General features: G+C 36.8%; 1 protein-coding gene across 1 annotated transcript in view; it reads right to left on the bottom strand.

Annotated features, from left to right (window-relative positions):
• LOC149575981 (U3 snoRNP-associated protein-like EMB2271) overlaps window positions 1–8793 on the bottom strand; it is a 44986-nt gene extending 36193 nt beyond the window's left edge. Inside the window, exons 1-3 of the mRNA XM_089818969.1 lie at window positions 8336–8793; window positions 685–1009; window positions 373–597 (exon numbers count right to left, since the gene is read on the bottom strand). Coding sequence (XP_089675095.1) covers window positions 373–597; window positions 685–1009; window positions 8336–8793 — 1008 coding nt within the window. The remainder of the gene's footprint in view (window positions 1–372; window positions 598–684; window positions 1010–8335) is intronic.
• Window positions 8794–24291: the final 15498 nt, after the last annotated feature.

Here is a 24291-nt window from a genome sequence, read left to right as displayed (position 1 = left end):
AACTATACAGGGAAGCTAGAAAAAAGGGGTAAAATATTGTGAAAGATAAAACGAACTTTTCACAACCATGGGAATGCTCCATAATATAGACACTAGATTGGGAGAATGATATGATGAGCTAAGAACCTACACCATAAGATCATTCAGATTTTCTAGACAAGAAGTTTCAAAGCAAATTACAGCAGATCTTGGTATTTGTTTCATGACACACAACACATACTGATAGCAAAAATTTCAGAATACTATCATCAAACACCTCAAAAGAAGTGACATTATTTTTTAATGTAAACTTGAGCTGCTATATAAAAAATTATATATGAAACAGGATATCTCTAAGTGCCTAAATCCTTCCACCAATACATTAAAAGATACCTTCCATAAACGCAATGTGTGATCACGTCCAATAGAAAGAACTCGTTCTTTTCGCAAGCAATCTACCATTAGGATTTCACTTTGATGACCGTAGAGAGTATCCATGTACAATCTGTCTTCTGCACTCCACAATTTGATTGTGTGATCAAATGATCCAGATATGAGTTGTTGTGTACCTTGCCGAAAAGCTAAACAAGACACAGCTCCCCTGTGACCTGGAAAGGCCTGCAGTAAATAGAGAAGATTAAAAATTGAATGATTGCTCTGCCCAGATTAATAATGGATAAGCACTAGAGGTTATGAAATTTGTACTTGAATATGTTCCCGTGTGCGGGTATCCCATAGATGAACAAAATGATCTAATCCTCCAGTAGCCATGTACCGGCCATCAGAACTGATAGCCATTGATAGAATATGTTTGCTGCGCTGCTTCCTATTTAAACTTTTTGTAGAGGCTTCCTTGCTAGGCCAGTCATATTTCTCACTTGCACCTGTTTCAACATCCCAATGAAAAATAGTACCATCTTTTGATGCTGAGAAACCCTTTGAATCATCTTCTCTTAGAGCTACAGCTATTACAGACTGCTTGTGTCTTTTAACAACTCGCCACTCTACCTGATTGGAAGGCTTCACAACCCTGTTGAGAATTGACCTTTAGCATTCATTTATTATACGAAACCAAACTAACATACCACAACATATTGTCTTGAATTTCCATTTACTAAATGAATTCTTTTCAAAATTCTGAAGGGCTAATCAATAATTTCCCGTGGCACTTATTAGAGAAATTTGGAATTTGGAATAATTGTCCACTCAATTACTTACTACTTCAAACCATCATACGAGGCTATGCATTGAACTCTTTTACAAAACTCAGCACCAACCACACTATCAACATTTCTTTAGCAAAAAAAAAATATTACCAATAGGCTGGATAGCTATTCAAAATTCATGATATAAACATCAAAAAAAGAAACTAAAACAGCTATAAACATTCATGCGCATAGACTTGTTCCTTGAATGAAGTATGCACACATGTAACAGAATCAAACGACTAGGCAGTTCAGTTGAATACAATGCCTTTTCTGGAAGTAGAGAAAAGATAAATGCACCAGCAAGCTATCATAACATCTATGAAAAAATGATCTTTAAATTGTATTTTGTTAATATTTCATTGACAATCAAGTAAACAAGCAAGTATTTTTAGATTAACAATCTTCTGTTAATATTTCAGATTATCATAACTACTAATTTTAAGTGTTTGAACCATTCTCTGGTGAATGAAACTCAAAAACTTTAAAATAAAAGCCCTGGTCTAAATAAACACAAAGAATCACCTCAAGAAAAAAAGTTCTTATAATAAAAAATTTAAACACAAGAGGTTTGAATCTCCAGGCCATCAAGTTGCTCTTATTTGTTGCATCAACAATAATACACAACTAAACCAATATACAGTTGAGAACTCCAGACACCAATAAAAATAACTAAAAGATCATTGTAATTTGATGGCATACAGTCAACTGTGACTTATTTCTGGTGCAAAAGCTTAAGCTGTATATCCATGGCATCATTTAGAGTTGGATCCACACCCAAAAGAAAAACGTGCAGAACTTGTCCCAAAAAGATAATTTTTGCAATGTCCCTAAATTTAAGTTCCACTAAGGCCATAGCTAAAATTAAAAATGTATAGTACTGCAAAAATGCGAAGTACTATAACAAAAATTTAGGTACTATAAAATCATAACTTCAACTTGCAATGTATAAACTTACTGATAACCAAAGCAGAGTATCTCATGGTTTAGAGCCCCATAAAAGCATAAATCGTTTGGGGAGTAAATCCACAAACCAGAGGAGTGGGATTTTTAAATCCGCAAACCAGAGGAGTGGAATTTTGGAAAAAATCGACAAAAATCAGATATAGACAAAAAAATGTGAAAAACTCAAGAAAAGCAGTCAAGAACTGCGCTTCTTTTTTAATTAAAGGACATTTCCATAGAATGGATGAAAAGGGACATACATAATGATTCAAAGCACTTGCACAACCTCCTGATATATTTTAAACTTGGAGTACTCAAAGTTTTAACCGTGATATTGTTTGTTTAGAATTCAATCAAGCTATGATTTGAACAACAAAATATGATGTGGCCTTTCTTATTTTTCAAAATCAGAATGAAGCTACGAAAATCTTCATATTCATTTAAGTAGAATTCATTTGTGATATTGCTATCAAGATTCGTCTGTGTAGTTTTTGAGTCAAACTCATTGACCCAAGTTTCATGAGTAGTAGTTTACAATATTCCATCTCACATAAGAATGAATGGAACACTATGCACTCATTACATCCAAGTGGTGCTCACAAACGTGAACCACTAGGACTTCCCAAAAGGTCACCCATCCCAGTACTACTCCAAGCATAAGTGCAATTAACCATGATTGTACCTTAAGAATCATTCTTTAGAAAGCCTCTTAAACTCATCAATTGATAAGTGGGAGATGTTTTCCACAGAAAATCTAATCGTTATATTTACTATCAGGATTCATCTATGTAGTTTTTTAGTCAAACTCATTGACCTAAGTTTCATTAGTGGTTCGCAAGAACCCATCTCTTATGAGATTGAATGGAACAATTAGCATTCATTTCATCTAAGTGATAAAGAGTGAAGCACCAAGACTTCCCAAGTCGTCACCCATCCTAATAGCGGTCTAGCTCAAGTGTGTTTAACAACGAAGTTTCCTCCAAAGTTAATCCCACTTGGCTTGCAACCCCATTTACATAACCTTCAATATGTGTTGTGCCTTATGAACCATTTATTGGAAAGCCCCTTATACAAATCAAATAATAAGTAGGCCATATTTTCCACAAGTAGTCAAACTATGATATCTCTATCAAAATTCATCAGTGTAATTTTTGAGTCAAACTCATTGATCCAAGTTTCTTGAGTAATGGTTCTCAAGAATCCATCTCTCATGAGAATGAATGGAACACTTAACACTCATTGAATCTAGGTGATGAGCAGAGGTGAAGCATCGGGACTTTCCAAAACATCACCCATCCTAGTACTATTCCAACTCAAAGTGCACTTAACCACAAAGTTGCCTCCAAGGTTAGGCCCACTTTGTTTGCAACCCCATTCACAAAACCTTCAGCAAGTGTTCTGCCCTATGAAACATTCATTATAAAGCCCCTTAAGCTCATCAAATGATAAGTTGGAGATATTTTCCATAAGTTAAATTTTGATATTGCTAATAATTTTTGAGTTAAACTCGTTGACCCATGTTTTGTGAGTAGTGGTTCACAAGAGCCCATCCCTCATGAAAATGAATGGAGCACTAACCACTCGTTGCATCTAGGTGAAGCTCGTAGAGGTGAAGCATTAGGACTTCTCGAGAGGTCATTCATCCTAGTATTATAGCTTAGACATGCTTAACCATGGAGTTTCGTCCAAGGTTAAGGCTACTTTGCTTGAAACCCTGTTTGCAAAACCTTTAACAAGTATTGTGCCTTATGAAGCATTCATTAGGAAGCCCCTTAATCTCATCAATTGATAAGAAGGAAAATTCATTATTTAGAACTCTCTCAAGTTCCTTTCATTATATACACTCAACAAACAATTGTATACAAAGTTGGCATGACATACACATATGTGAAGTGATACATACACGTGTATATAACAAAACAATTCTATATATGTTGAACATAAAGACTGAGCTGCGTGAATTATAAATTTAATTTAAGTTATAAATATTGAGCAATTTCATAAATCATAAGAACTTATATGTCATAATTGACAAGCCTAAAGTGATTTATATAATTATCGACGGGTTCTTTGTTTTCTCTAAAATAGATAGTGAAAAACAATGTTACCCTGCTCTTTTAGATATATTGCAACAAATAAGGAAGCTTTGTTATGATCTTCTTTTGCTTCATATTGCAACAATTTAAATATTTGAAATTCACATAAACAAAATCAATGTTAGAAAAGAAATATTATCAATCAAGTTATACAATATATTCAATGCAGAGAGGAAAAATTTCTTTGTAATTGCCTATCTCTCATGCCACTTCCCGAATCTACAATACTTTGCGACTACGCAAAACTTTCAACCCCACTTTCCCAATTGCATCTTGAACGCCACGCATCAATTTCATAGAGAAACATGTCATATTTTTGCAAGTTTTTCCCATCACAATTGCTATTAGAGTTTTCGCTAGTTTCCCGTAATTATTTTGCTTATCAAATTGTCACTTTTTGCCAATTAATCATCTAATAAATTGCAAAAAAAGTTGAAAGTCGTTGACCAAAAATCCTTGATTTTTGGGAGAATGAATCACTGCACATGCCAACTAATGATTAATCACACATAATCGTGATTTTTTGTCATTTTTTGCTTCTATGCTATTAATATTTATTAATAGACAATAACAATTAATATTTTGAAACTACTTTGTAATATTAATTATAAACTATAAGAGTTTGTTGCTTCTTGTAAACGGGCAATCTATAATAGTCATAGTTACACCGCCTTCGAGGACGGGGGGACGGCAGAATTGGGGGGCAAGTTCCTAGGACGGGCTTACAGAGGGGCCTCAATTTGGGGACAACGGGGAGACGGTGGCAGGGGACGGGGCGTTGTATATACTATACATATGATACTTAAAATGCTAGTTATGAAAAGATGTATTGCAATAGAAGATATAAAGATGTAAAAGTGTCAATACTTGAACATTGCATTGAGTTGGAACATCGAACATTGAACATAAATAGTCAAATCAGCACATAGTAAACATTGGACATCCCCCCATCCTCAGTGAAGGTGGCAGAAATTGACGGTGTCGCTTGGGATAGGGGGACAAAGTCCCCAAGTACCTGGTGCATCCCCTTCTTCGAGATGTGGGGCAAAAGGGGAGGGACGTGTCTCCATGTTACTATGATAATAGTGCATAATAATTATAGTTTCATAGCCCAAGTCCCCAGTGCATCCCCGTCTCTTCATAGCCTTTGCTCATTATAAATTAGAGGTTGCTGGCATTTGGAACACAAATACCAATCTGGCAGCGCTTAGTACATTTGCAGCGATCCTTCGCGAAAACCAACAAATAATGCTCCTCAACCAAAAGCCAACTACTCTACAATTATTGGTGTTGTCTATTATGATAATGGTCAAGATAAAGATGTAATCAACACATGCACCATCTTCATCTCCCCCTTAAAATCCACTATTATTAGATGCATTTTCCTTTTACAAGTCACTTCAATGACTTTGATTGATCAACAACTAAAGGTTTCCATTATTCCATCCATGATATGGATACCTCTACCTCATCCCACAAATTACTTATGGGCTTCAATGGATCCCTTACGAGGTTCGTCTTTTGCAATTAGTTGTCACATACCTCAAAACCTAGGCACTTGTACCCTTTTCAATCTTCATTAATTTATCTGAGCATTTTTTGCCAACATGGTGAGAAGAAAATGTTGAAAGTCAATCCCTTTGCATAGATACATCTATGAATGTGATAATTGGCAATCTCTTGAAACTCTTGTAAAATATCATTTCCAGCTATTTGATTTGGTCTCGTGTAAGAACCATGGATTGTTCTTTAAGTGTGGCCAAAAGTGGGCAATTTCTCTACCAAAAGTTCAAGATCAGATGGAGCAAGGGGGCTCATTTCTTGAGGCCCTCTCCACAACCCAAAACACATGTTACATCACCAAATGTAAAGAACTAGCCTATAGAGATTACTATAACAGTGTGTCGTGGTCCCCAAGAAATTGAAGATGAGGATATTCCTTCCAAATGTCCATTTAGCTCTTCTAGAACCCATATGACTACCATTTCCCCACGTATATAAATCACCAAAAAGTGTTATACAGCACAGCTGAGATATTCCCCACATGCTAAAAGCTCACCGCTAGTATTAACGAGAGCCTCAACATGTTTTGGATGTGAAACATTGACATCTACAGCATGGCCAAGTCTACCTCCACAAGCAATGCTCCTATACATCAAGCACTACAGCTGACTTCTATCACAGACTTTTGTAACTATTTATCTACCCCCTTTTACCTCATTTCACAGTTCTTGTATGATTTCTGCATGTTTTCCTCTATAGAATCATATGCGACTATATTTGAGGATTGTTTTAGGTTTGAAAGTTGCCTTTTAATGAATACAGTTTTGATTTGAACTATGAAAACTCTTCATGCCTATGACTATATAATTGCATGCTTGTATGTATTACTCATCTTGACAGATTCAAAGGAACAAAAAGTTTCCATATTTCTGAAGGAATTTAGACAACTACTACAACCAACCATATGATACAACTTTACGTTTGCAATATATCATGCCCATGCTAGAGATCATGTTCTTAATAAATAAACCTAGGATATACAATAAAATATAATGGCAATTCATTATAATAGGCCACCGCCAACCATATCTACAAGAATTAAACAGAAGAAATTTATTTTAAAAGGGAAAGTAGAGTTAGAAGAAATTATAAAGCAATTTAATTTTTAATAGGGTTGACTGGAATATTTTTATCATTAAATAGCGGCTAGGGGCAGCGCCCTTGTAGTAATATCTAAAAAATCACATCATTGGGCAAGAGACTGTATTCAAAATGTCCTGATTATTACTTCTATCTGTAATTCATCTACCCCTCAACCGAACATCTTCTATAAATCCTACTAAACAACAACCCATCCAGGCATTTCCTTGGCAGCACAAACCTTGACTAGGCATCCAGGGCCACACTTAGAATGAATGGCCAAATCCTCTTTCACAAGTAGCTCCACACTAGAGGAGGCAACACTGATATCTTTGACCTGAACACTCTCCTCATCCCTAGCAAGACCTTCCAAAATGAATTACTTCTGCAACCAACCAGGCCACACTCCTTTAGTAGGTCCATCAATTTCTTCAGAAAAGTATTGCATCTTGCCACCATCCACCGCTACACAATTCTAGAACCATCCACCCAGCAAAGGGGATATCTCTTCACTTCCTTCCCTCATTGACATATCACATAGTAGACTTTTAGCAAAGCGATCATCTTCTTTTCATCAATGTTCTCCTGCATATGGTCTAATTCATCAAGGAAATTTTCTTGAAAAGCTTCGTACACAATGCAACCATATCCTTCGCTTCACCAACATTGTTCAAGACTGCAACAAACATTGTCGTAATATCCATATTCACACAACAACAATGCTCAGATGAGAGAAAATCCCCGCCCAAAAGCCTATGTACTGCACAGACAACCAGCCCATGGCTGTAGATCAGAAGCTTTTCTGCCATTTCTCTAATTAAAAAGCAGTGCCCCATTATGGAAAGGTGTGAGTCCCCCAACTCTGGAAGCTACAAGGGTGAGCAAAATGCATTTGTAGATGGGAGCATTCAAGACATTTTTGGAATGGAAATCGAATAAGCAGATCAGCAATTTGGATTATATATGAGGACCTATTAAGGAGTGAAAGACAAGTCAATATTAAGGAAGAGAACTGCAATCAGCAATGACACAGCAGAAAACTCATATGAGTTTTCTTTTCAGAATTATTGAGTTGAATGATAATTAAATTTCATCATTTTTTAATATTTAAGATACAATACAGTTTTCAACCTAAATAGGAACTATTGTTCTAGGGCAAAAATAGGAAATGTCCCTAAAGAGAAAACTACACAATATTGCCCATGTAAACTGACACTAGTTCTGTTGCTCCTTGCAATGTCTATCTTGCTTCTTTAAAACGCTGTCGTGCTCAATTTCTACCTTTAGGACTATCTCTTAACCAAAACAAAAATCAAGTGATTTCATGAACTCCATTGCTCGATGTTCTTATCAAGAAAAAGTTTTCTCGCACGTGATACCTTCAAAATCATCCTCCCAATTATTACCTTAGCCAAAAAGAGAATTTTATCAATCCGATAAATAAATTTAAATGAAGAAGGGAAATACCTCGAAGCAAGAAGACGCTGCACACGGCCGCTCTCTTCGAGCTGCTCCTGCTGAAGAATCTCGGCAACAAGCGAATCCCGTTTACCCCTCCGCCCTTCTTCATCTTCATCTTCTTCGTTTTCCTCATCCTGATCTTCTGTTATTTCCCTAATTTTGTCCAGATAAGCTTTGGCCAACTTAAGTCGCTTATCATCAGCAGTCTCTGTATCTTCCAAGGCGACGTCTTCATCTTCTTCCTCCCCATTTCTGTCAACAAAATCGTCGTCGTCTTCTTCGCTGCTGTGAATCTCCTCCCCTTTCCCTCTTTGTCGTTTAAAGGTTTTATCGTTGAAAAATGGGTCATTGCCAATTGCAGGAGTTTTTCTTTTTCTGTTACTTCCTCCTCCTCGTCCTCCTCTTCCTCCTCCTCTGGATACATTGCTCTTATGGCGCTGCTGGTTTTTCTTCATATTAAACATTGTCGAAAATCTTGATCCTTTCAGCTCTAACAATGGCGGCACCTTCCTTCAGAAACTCTGTGACTGCCACTGCATTTTTTCATCGGCTTAAACCTCTGAAAATAAATTTTAGGTTTTGGGGGACTGAATCTTGCCTATGCGACCGAAAAGAATTAAATTGGATGGAAGGAATTTTTTTTTTTTAAAATTATTTAACATATACTTTTACAAATCTACATAACTATATAAATTTTACAAATTTACATAACTATATAAATATTGGTAGACATATTACAATACTTTTCAGATTAATTTGAAGTTGTTTTCATTTAATTTTTGATAACTAGTTTTAAAAATAGTTTCACATATAAATAAGAAATCTATTGGTTGTAAGTTGAGTATGATCTTCAAGTAGGCCTTCCTTGTGTGTAGAAGGTCATTTTCTATTAATAGCATTTATTTCCTTATCCAACTTTTTTTTCTATAGGGTCTTTATTTCCCAATGGCCAACCATAATCAAAGTGTTCAATGTCTCCAAAAATCGTTGGTGGTCGAACATGCGTCTTTCAAGGAAGCATTACAAGAAACCCTCTCAATCCTAGATGGAGCACGCTTCTACAAGTAGTGATCAACCACATCCACCTCTACCAAGGACTTCAATGGGTGTAAGGAACTACCTACCAATGCTTAAACCTAACCAACAAATGGTCATGGCTATTGATGTAGAAAAATCTAAATTAAAGAGCTCTATTGTATTTCTAGCAACCCAGGAACTAACTAATCTGCCTTCTCAAACTTTTTAAAATGAGTGGCTTCATAAAGTGTGGGGAAAAATATTAGTTTTTCACTTTTCATGCTTTCGTATGTTACAGCAAGGATTGTTTTGGGGTTTTCAATAAACAATAATAGCGAAAAGAAAAGTATTAAGACAGTTTTGGAGGATAGGTGCCTATAACTTTTGGGTCATCTCATGGTCTCCATAACCTATACAAGAGGAGATTTTTGCCCTATCCTGCCCTTGGTGGCTCTCTAATGAAAACATTCCTCCATTTTTGTTCAATATTATACCTCGTGCTCTTTAACTCATTATAAATGTTATAAGGGTTGATAAAAACTAATTATCTTCTCCTCCATACTAATGCAAGGGTCCTTATATCTCTCAACCCTAGTCTAGACATCGCCAAGGGGGGGGGAAATGATTTGGATGATCAATTGGTTTCTTGTTTTGTTACATTCCTTGGAGGAATCAATGTGTGCTTCTTGTGTAGGACAAGACGTATGTGAAGCTCTTGTCCACTAATCAAAAGAAACTTATTTCTAACCCTAAATCATTAGAGACTTGCAATGGTAATTCTTACCTTAATAATCTTGCCAAGAATACTCCAAATACATAGCCCTTTAAATTTGCTTCTCATACCCCCTCTAAGACATCTTCCATCAAACTTTATGGTCATTTCTAAAAAACTTGACCACCTCAAAGTTGCTTTCTCGGAAAAGGTGAACCTGTCACTTTGTACACCAGCTAGACTCTCCCTAGGGGTCAAAACCTACTTAAGGCCAACTCTTGAAAAATTGGTTTGAAGCCCTATGATCCTCATCCTAAACACGGGACTAAGAATGCTCAAAAACTTTCTATTGAAAAAATCACAAGGGTCCTTGATCCTATGTTTATTAGTAACAGATCCTCCAAAGGTGAAGGTTCCTCACCCCACAATCCTACCTCCATGGACTAGGCATCTTTGGAAAAACATGTCATTTCACCCTTAGTCCTAGATAAGAATGGTAGCAAGGTTGGAAGTGTCCACAAGGTGACTAAGAACGAATCTAGGATTTTGGGTAGGGTTAAGAATTTAAACAACGATACTAATATTGTAGTTTCTTGTGATGGCTTGGAAGCCCTTCAAAATATGCATGCTAAAGAGAAAAAGCTCTCTAATTTCTCCCTTGTGATCATCTTGAATCTTCCTCCCCCACCTCCCCTTTGCAAGCATTTCATTTTTGCATTTCCCCTTTATGTCTCTTCTAACCCTGGTACCATTAAGATTCAAGAGGTAGAGCCAAGTGATGCTCCTTAAGAGATGTTTCATGCACTAAAATTAGGTAAAGAAGATATTAATGAGATCATTATTGTTCTCGTCAATGCCACTCAAGATGAACCTAGCATTTTTATTTTTAATGCTCTAAAAAAGAAGGGGAGGGAAAGGATCAAAAGGTTAAGAAACACTTTGGAAACCCCTATTCAATACTTGGACCCCTAAGAGGTTGTGATTAAGAAGAAGAGAGGGGGATTGAAGGACTCCTTTAATAACAATAAAGGGAATAAATACCAAGGAAACAACTCCCAAGCTTCTATAAGAGCTTTTATAACACTCATGGATATTGATTTTTAAGGTTGCCTATGGACTTGAAATGTATGTCATGGAATGTCATGGCCCTTGATTCCCCTAATAGGAAATATATTATTAAAAGATTTTTTATGATGAATAGAGGAAAAGATGTTATCCTTCTCCAAGAAATTAAAGTTGTTGATTTTTATCAAGATGTATCCCTAAAATGCATCTCAAAAGATCTCAAATACTTCACCACATCTCGCCATAAAGGAAAAGTGGGGTTGTCATTTTAGTTGGCCCTAAGTGGAGCAAACATATTACCAATTGGGAATGTCCTCCTTGTCACGGATTAATCTAAATAATTTGGATCATTTTTAGATATAGTCATGAAAAGATTGGCATCTATAATGTATATGCAGAAAATGACCACATAGAAAGAACTGAGTTGTGGAAATGGATGTTCCAACTAAGAAACAATTCATGGATTTTTGGAAATGACATTAATATGATTGAACCCCCTTAAAATGAGGTTAAAGGGTGTCATTTTGACTAGAATGGTGCAGAAAGATACTTTTGGTATAAAAAGATCAATAAACACAAGCTCTTTGGCAGTTTGGATAGCAATAAGACTAACAACAAAGCTATATTGTATACTGAGTCCAATCTTTAACTAGGGGATAAAACAATCTTTTGCAAATTTGATAGATTCTATGTTGATAAAGATAAATTCAAAAGGTTAGAAGTGAATGGCACTAGATCCTATTATTTTAAACTTCTTGGGTCCATTACACAAGGTTGTGACAGAGGACCATCGTGGGTGTAAGACCAATCTTGCATCACCCAAAAATATTTCCTTTCTATTTATTGAATAAGGGTTGTCTTACTGCAGAGTTGTTGTTTCTAGAGATTTTCTACTTAGTAAATTAGTCATACAAGCTCGAAATGTCCTAATTTCAGAGGTGGATGTTCATCTTGGATATATCAGCCTATCAATTAAGGCTTAGTGCCATATGATAAGTATTTGTGGATTTATTAGGTATTTTTGGTGTGTAATTTTGGTATAAAAACTTCAAGCTCACCGTTGAAGCCCTTGGAGACACTAGATGAGCTTTGAAATGGGGTCAATTTGACCTTCTGTGTGTAAAGCCTTGCAAATCTTAAGCCAAGGATTATGAAAAGTGGTTATAATAGCCAATTAGAGCAACGGTTCAAAAATTATGGCCTTCTGAAGTAGGGTTGACCAAAATTTCCAAAATAAGTGTCAAAAGTGTATCGGGCCTATTCTATATGGAATTTTAAAGTTAATTAGTCTCAAGGGTAGGGGTTTGATGTCTAGAAACTTATAATTTTTGCTTATGGATTTGATTGTGTTTGTTTTGTTTAGCATCAACGTTTCGGATCACACTCCGTGACCCATCATCAGGATGAGAGAATGCAAGAATATACGATTCCATTCTTGCATTCTCTCATCCTGATGATGGGTCACGGAGTGTGATCTGAAACGTTGATGCTAAACAAAACAAACACAATCAAATCTAGAACTATTCCATTCTTGCATTCTCTCATCCTGATGATGGATCACAGAGTGTGATATGAAATGTTGATGCTAAAAAAAGCCAACACAACCAAATCTAGAAGCAAAAATTATATGTTTAATGGATTGTGGAAATCTAATAAGATTGGTCTAGAAACTTCTCGGTTGGTGTAAATATGTCTATTTAAAGAATTTTTGTACATTGTCTAGGACAACTCTGGGTGATAGTTCATAGCTCTATGTTGCAAATTACTGAAAGGAAAGTGCCCATGTGGGTTTGCATATTGTATTTCAAAATTTTGTAATTATGCATTTCCGGTGACAATAAGAAGCATGTTGGTCATTTTTGCCTTCCCGCCAGAATCACCACATTTGAATTCAACGTAGTAACGTTCACAAGTTTTAAATATTCAAATATTCAAAAGGGCGCAAAATACTTTAGGCTAACCTTATGATATTTCTTCCTTGCGCATTTTAATATTTCTACGGGCCCGCAAGTCCCCATCGTCAAATCTAAGGAAGATCAACGATTGGCGCTATCTCGCTATGGGAAGTTGCATGTTGTTTTTCCATAGGAACATAGTGCCTTTTGGCCATGTGTCGGGTGGGTCCTCCCTTTCCTTGTTGTTTCTCCAGTGCTGAGTTTTGATAGATCCACGGTGGGCGCTATAGCACTATCAAAAAATTTGTGTTCCTCGCCGTTAGCGACATAGCGCCCGGACGAAAAATGATACTACAGCGACATCAGAAGCAAGGTGAGTCCCAAGCATGCCCCGTTGGATATCAGTGATGAAATTTAGCGCACACGGTGGGACCTCTGGCAACGTGGAAGGATGACTGTGCTTGGAACAAGGCTTTGATTCATCGCCAGCTGGGCAGTTTGTTGATGTCAACAGTTACCTGGACCCACGCCCCTTTTGAATGCATGAAGATTTCCTCACCCTCAGATCAGTTTGGATCAATGGTGGGTGCTATCTCGCTATGGAAAACTGCGAGGAAATTATCCATAGCGATATAGCGCCTCGACAACGCGTGGCACAGACAACATCATGGGCATGCCCTTCTCCAAAGTAATATTATGGCTCGTCCTTGATGGCAATTGTCAGGTGGGTCATAGTACAGTGGTGATATTTCATTGGTCCACTCAGCCAACTCGGTGTGCAGTCGTGCATTTTTGTTGATCACCATAGATCTAGGGAAAATCAACGGTGGACGCTATCTCGCTATGGAAAACTATGAGGATATTACCCATAGCACCATTGTGCCACATGGATCGGTAGGGCCAGGTTACGCCAAGATGAAGATAACAGGTGGTTGCCAAGTGGTTCGTGGGCCTAAGTTTTCAAGTTTCTTTTAAGGAGATAGCGCAATAATATGGCGAGTCTTCATGATCGTCAGATCAGTCTAAATCCACAGTGGGCGCTATCTCACTATGGAAAATTGCTTGGAGGATATGCATAGCGACATAGCACCTCAGTGACATGTGTCCTAGTGGGTTTGGTGGAGGCAATAACGGTTAGATGCGTTGGCAGTTAATGTGACCATCGTAGTTGGAGTTTGAGGAATTGGCGCAATTAGTAAAGAAAGATTAGTGAACCTCAGGAAGACCTTGTGGGGTGGCAAAGTGAAAAGAGATTGTTGGTCCATGTGGCTCATTTCAGTGCCAAGGTTATGTTGACCTGCTGACCATGCTGGTTCGTGAACTAGGAACAGGGGATACCGAAGTTTTTTGCATAATCTGATCTTATGATCGATTCCAACCACCCTGGAGTAAATATGAAACAAAGAGGAACACTCTACCCCCCAATCCAACTTATCTACCTGGTCAAAGCACAATTATGGTGTCATTTCTATCTTTTTGAGGCCCTATTTTAGTTAAAAATCAGATTTCATGGTACCAAAAAGCTATATTCAGATCGGATTTTCTTCTGGATCCCCATGATTGTTCTATGTAGGACTTTAATGTAGTGGTTGGGGAGTAACTTCAGTTGGAGGACATCTCAGTTATGGCCGAGCTATAAAGGCAACTTCTAAAAAATTTGAAGGGGTCAACCTTTCTTTGTTTTCTCTGTTATTGCTCTGCAGATTCTTAGTGTAAATTCCCCTGTGCCTCAGAACTGCATGATTTTCTGCCTTATATCTTTCAGCCATTGTTATGAAAGTGCAAGAACTCTTTGCCTCTTACTGATGTTTTGTAGAGATCTATGATCTGCATAACTGTATCTCCTTGGCCCATGAATGATAATATAAGTGAATCTCTCTTTCCTTGTGACATTCATCTTGGTCTTTTGATCTGTATGTGATTATTATATTAAAGCAAGTCTGAATGTGTATGTCCTTAGTTTCATTATGGTTCAATAGTGAATATATCGACAGAGATTGGTCTGAACACTCTATTTTGGTGCATCACCTGTTTAGATTAGATTAGGTAGATTCACTTTCATGTTCTCCTTCTCCCTTTTCCTCTCCAAGAGTAGTTAGGTGCACCCTGATAGTAAGAGGAAGCCGACCTTCTCCAGAGACTCAACCTCATAGTTCAAGTCCCACAGCTTGGAGGTTGTTTTCATGTTTCACTAGGTTGTCCTCATGCATAGGCTTTGGACAAGGGTTCAAACCTCAGTGACAACAAAGCCCATGTTTTTTTCTCACGAATTGTTGTTTTTTTTGTTTCTATTATATGTTTATGGTATTAAGAGGAGCACCCTTCATCAAGTGGTATCAGAGCAGGAGTTCCTAAGTGTGTAAATAGATCACTGACTGTGAGGCGATTGCACCAAGACCATGGTTTGGGCTGAGCATGTAGATAGATCGCCAATTGTGAGGCAATTTGCACTAGGATTTCTATGAAAGTGCAAAAATGCCTCCATGAAGAGAGTGTGGTGGAAGAGTCACATGTGTTACACCTAAGGGTTTTAGAATCCTTTAGAGACAAATGCAAGCATTGACAAAACATATGCATAGAGGCATAAATCTTATTGTAAGAGATAAAATCAATCATGAAGGCAAAGAAGAAGAGCCAGTTATGAACCCTCAGGAAGAAAGATTTTCTAAAGCCATCTCCAATATTAGTAAAAGACCTAAGTTTGAGATTCTCTCATTTTTGAGAAACCTTAACCCAGATGAGTTGATCAATTAGATCAATGAATTGGAGGAATAATTTGAGTATGAAGATATTGAGGATCCTAATAGGGTCAAGTTTTTGAAGGTGAAATTGAAGGGACATGCAAAGATCTGGTGGTAGGATATTCAGTTGGAGAGAAATAGAAAAGGAGAGGAAAAAATCACCAAATGGTAGTTAAATTGAAGTGACAATTCATTCCCATGGCTTATGAGCTTGATCTGCTAAAGAAAATGCAAGGGTTGAAGCAAGCAGAAAGATTTGTTCAAGACTATACTAAAGAGTTCTATTGAGCCATCCAAAAGTTGACAAGGAGAATTTTTTTGTTATCTTAATGGGTTAAGGCCAAGCATTCAGGAGGAGTTGAGTCTAGTTTGAATAAATAATATTCAAGAGGCATACTACTTTTCCCTAAGAGTTTAGGAAAAGATAAACAAAAATTTTGATAACAAGAATAGTAGAAGAGGTTGCAATGGAAGATTTGGTAGATGGTCTTATGGAGGCCGAAATGATGATCAAAAGAACAAGGACGAGGCGAGTAGTAGTAGTCAGAACTAGAGGGGAAATAATTACAATCACTTCCATGACTAGAACAACAAAGATAAGAGAGGAAGAGGAAGAGGGCAAGGAGCTGGAAGAGGAGGTTTTCGCGGCAAATGTTTTCACATGGAGAAGAAGGGCATAGAACATTTGAATGTTCCCAGTGCCAAGGAAGAATAGATAGAACAACTAAAGGCTAGGCCAGAGTTGCGCATGTTGATGAAGATGCCAAATCATTGCATTATGAAGATGTTGAAAGAGGAGAAGTCCTAGTTAATCAAAGAGTCTTATTGAGTGGTGAGAATTAACCTAAATCAAAGGAGAAATTTGTTTCGCACAAGGTGCAAATGAGAAGATAAGTGTTGTGATGTGACCATTGATGGTGGAAGTACTGACAATCTAGTATTAGACAAGATGATGATCATGAAGTTAAATCTCAAGAGGCATAAAAATTTGTGTCTGTATCATATTGCCTAGGTGCAGGATGACCACAAGGTCATGGTCAATGAGCAGTGCTTAGTGAAGTTCAAGATTGGAAGCTACCAGGATAAGTTGTTGTGTGATATCATACATATGGACATATATCATATGTTGTTGGACATGTCATGGCAGTTTGACAGACATGTTGTACATGATGGGCAAGCAAATACCTACACTCTAACAAAGGATGGAGTGAACCATAGGTCAAAGTTGTTGAAGGAGAAAGAAGAAAAGGTAGGTAGTGCTACTAGAACATGTTTTGTTGATAGAATGGATTTTCTCAAAGTCATAAAGCATAAACAGATGTATTTTGTTGTAATCCCGAAAGATGGTAAAGAAGAAGTAGAGGAGATACCTGCAGAAGTTGAAAATTTATTGGGAGAGTTTCCTAATATTGAGTCAGATAATGTACCTAGTGGATTAACCCTAGTGAGGAAAATCAGTCATCGAATCGATTTGATTCTAGGAGCTAGGTTGTCAAACAAGGCAACACACAAAATGACAACAACAAAAAGTGAAAAATTAAATAGACAAGTTCATGAGTTGTAGAAGAAGGGATTGAGTCTAAGAGAGTCTAAGTCCATGTGTTGTACTAGTAATATTAGCACCAAAGAAGAATGGATAATGGAGGATGTGCACAGATTCACATGCTATTAACAAGATCACAATAAAGTATAGATTTTCATTTCCAAGAATGGATGATATTATGGACTGTTTGAGTGGAGCTATGTATTTCACAAACATGGATCTGAAGAGTGGGTAGCATCAGAGAAGGAGATGAGTGGAAGATTTCCTTCAAGACAAGGGAAGGATTGTATGAGTGGTTAGTCATGCCTTTTGGGCTAACCAATGTATTGAGTACTTTCATGAGGCTCATGAAAGAGGTATTGAAGGAGTTTGTCATTATTTGTCTAGATGATATTTTGATCTTTAGCAAGACATTAGAAGAGCATTTGACACATATTCATGAGGTGTTTGATAAGTTGAGGGAAGAAAATATGCTAATAACTATACAGAAGTGTAGTTTTGTGAAGGAGGAGTTGGTGTACTTGGGATTTGTCATATCAACAAAAGGTTTGAAAATGGACCATGAGAAAGTGAAGGCAATCCTTGAATGACCTACTTCGAGGAGTGCAAGTGAGGTAAGATCTTTTCATGGACTGGCTAGTTTTTACAAAAAAACTTATTAGAGGTTTTAATAGCATTTGTGAGCCTTTTTCTGAAATAATGAGACAAAATAAGAAAGACTTTAAGTGGATTGTAGGAGCATATAAAATTTGTAATATGTTGAAATAGAAAGTTACAAAGCATCCTATTTTAGCGCTTCCAGATTTTAACAAGGTGTTTGAAGTAGATTGTGATGCTAATGGTACTGCAATATGAGTTGTTTTGAGCCAATAAGGTAGACATGTTTCTTATTTCAATGAGAAGTTGAATGGCGTCAAAAGAAAATATTATGTTTATGATCAGAAATTTAATGTTATAGTTCAGGCATTGAAGAACTAGAGACACCGTCTTCTTCCTAAGGAGTTTGTTTTGTATCTTAATTATCAATCTTTGCAATATTTGAATAGTCGAGGGAAATTGAACCAAAGGCATTTGAAGTGGGTTGAGTGTTTGTAGAGTTATACATTTGTTTTGAATTACTATAGTGGGACGTCTAACAAATTTAAAGATGCTCAAAGTAGAAGACAATGTTTGCTGATAGAGAAGCAAATTGAGGTGGTTGGGTTCAAGGAACTCAAGACTTTATATCCAACATATCTTGATTTTTGTGAAGCTTGGGAGGCTTGTACAAAACTTGTTACACTTGAAAGGAAAAAGTGGTTGGATTTCATTATCCAAGATGGTATGTTGTTCAAAGGATGTCAATCGTGCATTTCTAGAAGTTCTACAAGAGAGAATCTCACCAAGGAGAAGCATAGTGGAGGATTAAATGGACATTTTGGGAGATATAAGACCATTGCTTTGGTTGCTAAGAATTATTACTAGCCATACTTGCAGCAAGATGTGATGAAGTTTGTAAAGAATTGCAGATTATGTTAGATGGCAAAAGGCATGAAGAAAATACTGAGTTGTATCAGCCGTTACCTGTACCAAAGAAGTCCCGAGAGGATGTGAGCATGGATTTTGTTCTTAGTTTACCAAGGACCCAGCGAGGGCATGATTCAATATTTGTGGTGGTTGAAAGATTTTCAAAGATGACACATTTCATTCCCTACAAGAAGACTAGTGATGTTGGTCGTGTAGCAGAGTTATTTTTCAAAGAAGTGGTAATACTACATGGTTTTCCAAAGAGTAAAGTTTTAGATTGAGATACCAAGTTTGTTAGGTATTTCTAGCAAAAATTGTGAAAGAAATTGAAGATAGATTTGAAGTTCAGTTCATCACATCATCCACAAGATGATGCACAAACAAAAGTTGTGAATTGGAGTTTGGGTAGTTTGTTGAGATGCTTCGTTGGAGATAAACCAAAGGGTTGGGATCTAATTTTATCAAAGGTAGAATTTGCATGCATTAATTTTATCAACATGAGTACTTGTAAATCACCATTCCAAATTGTATATGGGAATAGTCCTAGAAATGCTTATGAATTGCAACAATTGAATAAAGGTTAAATAAGCAGTGCTAAAGCAAAAAAAATTTGTTGAACATTTGAAGAATATCCATGAGCAGGTGAGGAAGCACATTATCAAGATGAGTACACATTGTAAAGCTAAGGTAGATATGAAAAGGAGGTATAAGGAATTTCATATTGGAGATGAAGTCATTGTTCATTTGAGAAAGAAGCATTTTTTAGTAGGTACATATAATAAACTGAAAATGAAGAAGTTTGGACTATGCAAGATAGTAAAGTGACATGATTCTAGAAATGCCTATGAAGCAGAGTTTCCTGTTGAATTGAATATTCCACCAGTATTTAACATTTTAGATTTGATAGAGTATTATGAAGGAGGTGATGGAGATGAAGTTGCAGAAGCGCAGTGGAGTATTCCAGCAACTAGTTCAACTAGAAAAGAGATTGAAGAGATATTAGACAACTGTATTGGCAAGAGTACAAGGAACAAAACTTATGAAGAGTACATGGTCAAGTGGAAAGGTATGCTAGTAGAAGATTCATCATGACTAGCAAGGGAGGAGGTTAGTCGTCTTGGCTTTTCTCTGAACACCTGAGACGTGAAGGGGTCACTTCTCAAATTACCGCAGGTGTCTAATGCATGAGCATCCTAGGTGTAAGAGTAATCTTGCATCACCCAAAAATTGTCCTTTTTGTTTCTTGAATAATGGTTGTCTTAGCATAGAGTTATTGTTTCTTGAGGCTTGCTACATAGTAAGTAAGTCATACGAGCTCAAAATGTCCTAATTTTAGAGGTGGATGTTTATCTTGGATATATTAGCCTACCAGTTGAGGCTGAGTGCCATATTATGAGTATTCATGGATTTATAACATAAGCTTTGGTGTACAATTTAGTATAAAAACTTCAGGCTCACCGTTAAAGACCTTAGAGGCCCCGAATATGCTTTGAAATGGGGTCACCTTCGCTAATCAAGACTTGTAGATTAAAGCAGAGGGTTCTAAAAAGTGGTTATAATAGCCAACCAAAGAAATAGTTTGAAAGTTGTGCCCTTCCAAAGTTGGGCCAACCAAACTTATCAAAATAAGTGTCAAAGGTGTATTAGGTCGACTCTATATGGTAATTTTGAGTTAGTTGGTCTCAAGGGTTAGGGTTTGATGTCTAGAAACTTCGCAGGTGGTATAAAAATGTCTATTGAATGAATGCTCATACATTATCTAGGATAGCTCTGGGTGATATTTTGCAGCTCTATGTTGCAAATTATTGTAAGGCACTCATGTGGGTTTGCATATTATATTTCAATTTTTTGTAATTTTTCTTTTGTGGAGATAATTAGAAGCCCATATTTTATTCTCAAAAATTGTTGTTATTTCTTTGTCTTAGTTATGTCTTTGTGGTATTAAAAGGAGCACCCTTGATCAAGCTGTATCAAAGTTCCTATGTGGGTAAATAGATTGCTGACTATGAGGCAATTGCACTAGGACCATCGTTTAGGCTAAGTGTGTAGACATATCGCCAATTGTGAGGTAGTTTACACTAGGGTTTCCACAGGAGTGTAAAAATACCTCAATGAAAAGAGTGTGGTGGAAGAGTCGCATGTGTTACACTTGAGGGTTTTAAAGCCCTTTAGAGACAAATTCTATCATGTGCCCTTTTCAAATAATTAAAAATAATAATCTCTGCTAAGGCAGGCAGGCCCAAAAAGGTGAAGTTTCAGCAAAAGGGGCTAATCTTTGGAAACAAATGGACTAATAAATGAAAATTATTATTAAAATATGTTTTATTAAACCCTCTTGGACGTGAGTTAGGGTTATGCCCTCTTTTAAGGGATTTGGAGACATTTTGGGCTCATTCCAGAACTTGATTTTTGTTCATTGCTTTGTTGTTCTTCAGAGGCTGCCAAACCTGTGGAGAAGGAGACCCAAGGACAGGAGTTTGCAAGTTTAAAGGAAGGCTAAGGATGGTATTTTAAAGCCATTCCATGTGAAAGCTCATGCAGAGTTTTCCCTTGTGTTGAACAGTGCAAATTTGTGGGTTTTCGAGTGTGTTTTTGTAAGAGTTTGGTGTTTTTGGTTGAGTATTTATTATCAGTTTGGGTTGCTGCTATATTTCAGACATTTATATGTTAAAAAAGAGATGAATATATGTATTTGGTCATGGTTATACTTCTGTGATAGATTATTAGTGTTTTTGTGGTGTTTTCAAGCTATTTTGTGTTATTTTTGGGAGCCCGATGAGCATTGTTTTTGTCCTCCGTTTGGAAGTTGTTGTGTAAATGCTATACAGATCGAGAAATGTCATTTTGTAGGTCGTTATGCTGGTGAAATTTTTGTAAAAATGTCCACTTTCAAATTTATTAATAATATGTGAAGCTGTGAAGTTTTTGGCACTATTTCGGGCATACTCGATTTGGGTTTTATTGAGAAATTGGTGGATCTTTGAAATATTGGTTGTTTGATTTTAAAAACCTTATTAGAGGTTTTAAATATCAAATAAAATTAGTAAGGGGATATTTCAAATTCAAGCATTGGAAAATCAAATGCGTAAAGGGATAAATCTTTTTGTAAGAGATGAAAGTGATGATGAAGGCGAAGAAGAAGAAAATGTTGAAGAAGAGGTGGTTCTGAACCTCAAAGAAGAGCAGAATTTTTAAGGCCATCTCCAAGATTGGAAAAAGACCTAAGTCTGAGGTTCCCACATTTTTGAAAAATCTTAACCCAAAGGAGTTGATCGATTAGATCAATGAATTGGATGAATACTTTGAGTATGAAGATATTGAGGATCCTAATAGGGTGAATTTTGCGAAGGCAAAATCGAAAGGACATGCAAAAATCTGGTGCCGGGATATTTAGTTGGAGAGAAATAGAAAAGGAAAGGACAAAATCACTAGATGGGACTGGATGGTAGTTAAATTGAAGCAACAATTCATTCTCATGGATTATGAGCTTCATCTACTAAAGAAAGTACAAGGGTTGAAGTAAGCAAAAATATATGTTCAAGAGTATATTGAAGAGTTCTACCGAGTTCTCATTAGAACTGGCCATGTGAAAGCCAACAAGGAGAAAGTTTTCCATTATCTCAATGGGTTAAGGCCAATAATTTAGGAGGAGATGAGTTTAGTTCAAATGAAAAGTATCAAAGAGGCATACCAATTTTCCATAAGAGTTGAGGAAAAGCTAAACAAGAAGTTTGATAACAAGAATAGTGGAAGAGGTCGTAGTGGAAGATCTAGTGGACGATGTTATGGAGGCTAAAATGATGATAAAAAAGAATAAGGACGAGATGAAAAGTAGTAGTCACAACTAGAGGCGAAATAATTCCAATCATTTCCATGACCAAAACTGTTAGACTAACCGATAGTCTTCTCCTTTAGGATTCATGACATGACTCGACTGCCTCCTGTGTTCTATAAGTCCAGTGGTTGTATCGAACATTAATAAGTTGATATATTGGTACAATGACAACCTTGGCTTCTAAAAAGTGGTATTAGAGCTCAATCACAAGTTCAAATCCCCTCAGGTAACACTAAGGGGGGAATTGTTGGACTAATTGACAACCTTCCCCTTCGAGATTGGCTACATGGCTTAACTACCTCTTGTGTTCTATAAGTCTAGTGGTCATATCAGACATTAATAGGTTGACCTTTTGATGCGATAACAACTCTAGCTTCGAACAATAGAGATCAGAGAGAAAGAGGAAGAGGAAGAGGAAGAGGGCAAGGAGTTGGAAGAGGAGGTTTTCGTGCAAAATGTTTTCTCTAAAAAGAAGAAGGGCATATATCATTTGAATGTTCCCAATGCCAAGGAAGAATATATAGAAGAAATGAAGGCCAGGATAAAATTGTGGATGTTGATGAAGATGCCAAATCATCATATTCTGAAGATGTTGAAAGAGGAGAAGTCCTAGTTAATCGAAGAGTCTTGTTGAGTGGTGAGAATCAACCTTATCAAAGGAGGAATTTTTTTTACACAAGGTACAAATGTAAAGATAAGTGTTGTGATGTGATCATTGATGGTAGAAGCACTTACAATCTAGTGTCAGAAAAGATGGTCACAGAGTTAAATCTCAAGAGGTAGAAACACCCATATCCAAACCGTATTGCCTAGGTGCAAGATGACCACAAGGTCATGCTCAATGAGCAATACTTAGTGGAGTTCAAGATTGAAAGCTACCAGGATGAGGTGTTGTGTGATATCATACCTATGGACATATGTCATATTTGTTGGGTAGGTCATGGCAGTTTGACACACATGGTGTACATGATAAGTGAGCAAATACCTACACTTGACAAAAGATGGAGTGAAACATAAGTTGAAGTCATTGAAGGAGAAAAAGAAAAGGTATGTAGTGCTTCCAAAATATGTTTTGTTGATGGAAAGGTGTTTCTCCAAGGTATGAAGCATGAGCATATGTGTTTTGTTGTAATTCCAAAAGATGGTAAATAAGAAGTAGAGGAGATAGTTGTAGAAGTTGCAAATTTATTGGGAGAGTTTTTTGACATTGTATTAGATAATGTACCTGATGGATTACCCCCAATGAGGAAGACCATTCACCGGACAGATTTGATTCTAGGAGCCCATTTTCCAAACAAGGTAGTGCACATAATGACACAAACAAAAATCGGAGAATTAAATAGACAAGTTCATAAGCTATTACAGAAGGTGTTGATCTGAGAGGGTCTAAGTCCATATGTTGTACCAACAATATCAACACCAAAGAAGAATGGAGAATGAAAGATGTGCACAAATTCATGGGCTATCAAGAAGATCACAATAAAGTACATATTTACATTGCCAAGGATGGATGATACTATAGACTATTTGAGTGGAGCTATGTATTTCACAAAGATAGATCTAAAGAGTGGGTACCATCATATTTCCATCATGGAAGGAGATGAGTGGAATTATCCCTCCAGGACAAGGGACAGATTGTACATATGGT

This window comes from Cupressus sempervirens, chromosome 1, assembly GCF_028749045.1.
Source record: "Cupressus sempervirens isolate cs-2001-9-10 chromosome 1, ASM2874904v1, whole genome shotgun sequence".
In the NCBI taxonomy this organism is placed as follows: Eukaryota; Viridiplantae; Streptophyta; class Pinopsida; order Cupressales; family Cupressaceae; genus Cupressus; species Cupressus sempervirens.
Note: the sequence above shows the minus strand (reverse complement) of the source record. Positions and strands in the feature narration are given on the sequence as shown.